The sequence below is a fragment of the Urtica dioica genome, chromosome 10 (assembly GCF_054948205.1).
Source record: "Urtica dioica subsp. dioica isolate 48M chromosome 10, U.dioica_male_clone48M_v1_H2, whole genome shotgun sequence".
Classification (NCBI taxonomy): Eukaryota; Viridiplantae; Streptophyta; class Magnoliopsida; order Rosales; family Urticaceae; genus Urtica; species Urtica dioica.
Genome location: NC_142765.1, coordinates 17,086,880 through 17,089,801, shown reverse-complemented (window position 1 = coordinate 17,089,801; position 2,922 = coordinate 17,086,880). Strand labels below are relative to the sequence as shown.

General features: G+C 36.9%; 1 protein-coding gene across 1 annotated transcript; it reads left to right on the top strand.

Annotated features, from left to right (window-relative positions):
• Nucleotides 1-3: 3 nt before the first annotated feature.
• Nucleotides 4-1,266, top strand: LOC149383608 (zinc finger BED domain-containing protein RICESLEEPER 2-like). Its single transcript, XM_089629588.1, has 3 exons — nt 4-612; nt 718-1,021; nt 1,121-1,266. The coding sequence occupies exons 1-3, from the start codon at nt 4-6 to the stop codon at nt 1,219-1,221; spliced, it is 1,014 nt and encodes a 337-aa protein (XP_089485714.1). The 3' UTR covers nt 1,222-1,266.
• The last annotated feature ends 1,656 nt before the right edge of the window (nt 1,267-2,922 follow it).

Below are 2,922 nucleotides of genomic sequence, written 5' to 3'. Positions count from 1 at the left end.
TCTATGGGTTATACTAAAGGATTGAGTCAAGATGTGCCAACTAGATGGAACTCTACTTATCTCATGATCGAGAGTGCTACACATTATCGTTGTGCCTTTCAACATTTACATTTGACCGATTCCAACTACAAGCATTGTCCTTCGGAAGAGGAGTGGGAGAAAGTTGGAAAGATCCGATATTTTTTGAAGTTGTTCTACGATGCTACCCTCAAGTTTTCGGGTACCAAATATCCTACTTCGAACTTATATTTTCCATCTATATGGCAATGTTGTGTGACTCTTCAACAATATATACAAAGTGGCGGCGATGAGTACTTGAAGACTATGGCAACTCAAATGTGGATTAAGTTTCAAAAGTATTGGTCCGACTTCCATCCTACTCTAGCTATTGCTTGTGTCTTAGATCCCCGATACAAGCTCCAATTTGTTTATTATAGTTATAGAAAGCTTCATGGAAATGATTCTTTGGAGTTCATGCAAGTGAAAAGGAAAATGTTCTCTATCTTTGAAGAGTATTGTGAGATATCAAAGAAGTTTTCACCACCACCACTTGCCGATAAAAGTTCAAGAAAGGATAACGATCAACGGGAACCAATAGATGAAATCTTCAAGGTATGTGAAATATAATTTTTATTTTATTTTATTATAGTTTTAAACTTAGTTACATATACACTTTCTTTGGAACTTATCTTGATTTATTTTAAATATTTAATGTAGGAATTTGATGATATGTCTCCCTCGGAATTTACATGTTCTCAACCAAAAACCCAATTTGAACTTTATTTAGAAGAGCCAAAAATGGATAGGAACATCGAGTTAGACATCCTCGCCTATTGGAAGTTAAATGAATGTCGATATCCTATCGTTGCGGCAATGGCTCGTGATATATTAGCCGTTCCCGTTTCAACTGTTGCTTTGGAATCTTCGTTTAGTACCGGCGGTAGAGTTTTGGATGCATATCGTAGCCGACTTATTCCTAGTACGGTCGAGGCATTAGTTTGCACTCGTGATTGGCTTTATGGTAATTACGTTTTTTTATTTTATTTTATCATTTTCTAATTTTATTAGTCTTGAATTTATTTTTGTATTGATATATTTACTAATTATAAAATTTATGTAGGATCAAATGGAGAAGCCGATGTTTTCATAAAAGACGTTTTGAAGTTTAAGTTACGTGATGAGGATGTAGAATCCGAAGGTTCAAGTATTCGTATTGACTAAAACTAATCGTATGTCTTTTTTATTTGTTTTTGTGAAAGATAATTGTATTTTGGAGTTTTATTTTCCTATGGCTATTATGTTTATGGTAATTTTATTTTCCTATGGCTATTATGTTTTTGCTAATTTTATTTTATTTTGGAGTTTTGACTAATTTTATAATTCATCGCAATTAATTGAGTCCGAATGTCTAAACACGATTAAAACACGATTAAATAATCCATTTAACACGACTATTAAATGGTTTAATTTAAACGGTTATGGATCTGTAAAAAAATAAATGGTCGGATTTGGATCTAGACTTCAAACACGATTAATAAATGGTTGGATTTGGTTCTAACAATTATTTATTTATGCAAACACGATTAACACGACACGAACATGAAATTGCCATCCCTACTCTCAACCCTCTCTCAACAATTCTTTCCTCGAATAAACTCGAAGGCGACAATTACGTCGACTGGAAACGTAACCTCGACATAGTCCTTACTGTCGACAAGCACAAATGGGTTCTCACCACCCACTGTCCTCAAACGAATGAAGATTCGACGCAAGAGGAAAAAGACGCCCTGGCGGCCTGGCTTCGATCCGATGAGATTGCGAGATGCTATATTTTGGGATCAATGAACAATGTGTTGCAACAACAACATCGTGATTACGAAACTGCCACCGATATGCTCTACAATCTCCATGAGATGTTTGGAGGGCAAGGACGTCACGCTAGGCAACAAGCGGTCCGACAGTTTATGAACTGTCGCATGAAGGCTGGGACTCCCGTTAGAGATCATATGATGCTGATCATTAGATATCTAAACGAAATGGAGATCCTTGGATCTGAGATTGATGGGGAGACTAAAATAGATATGATCTTGGAAACTCTCCCCGAAACCTTTGATACCTTCAAGTTGAATTACTCCATGAACAAGCTAGAGTACACTGTTACCGAGCTCATGAAGGAAATTCAAACCGCTGAGGCACTCACTAAGAAAAAGAGGGCTCTAGGAGAGGTACATGCTACTGCCTCCACCTCTGGATCTAAGAAGAGACCTCGCAAGGCCGAGAAGAAGAACCAACCTAAGGTTCAAACGAAGAAGAAGGCGCCGAAGGCTCCGAAGGTGGATAAGTCTAACGACAAATGCCACCACTGCAATGAGCCTGGTCACTAGCGTAGGAACTGTCCTGCCTACCTCAAAACTAAAGTAAAAGATATTGTACTTATTACTGAAGCTTGTTTAGTAGCTGATAATGTATCATCGTGAATTATTGACTCCGCTGCTACTAACCATATTTGCTACTCCTTAACTGGTTTTAGGAAAAGCAAAAGCTTAGAAGATGGCGACTTCTGCTTCAAGTGGGGTGATGGGAGCATGGTGTGTGCGAAGGCTGTGGGATCTGTGACGCTATCTTTTGAAGATCGCACTTTAAATTTAAATAATGTTTATTATGTTCCTTCCTTTGGGAAAAACTTAATATATGTTGCTCAACTTTTAGAGCAAGATTATTATTTAAAGTTTATAAAGAATGGAATTCGTATTTCTTTTTCTAATTCTTTTGTCACTGATGCATGTATGAAGAATGGTATTTTTTACATTTATCCCACTCAACCTTCCATCTTAGACACCGAAATAGATAATGATCTAATTAGGGAGCCAAAGAGGATCAAACTTTCTGAATCCTCCGATCTAACAAAATCAACATACCTAT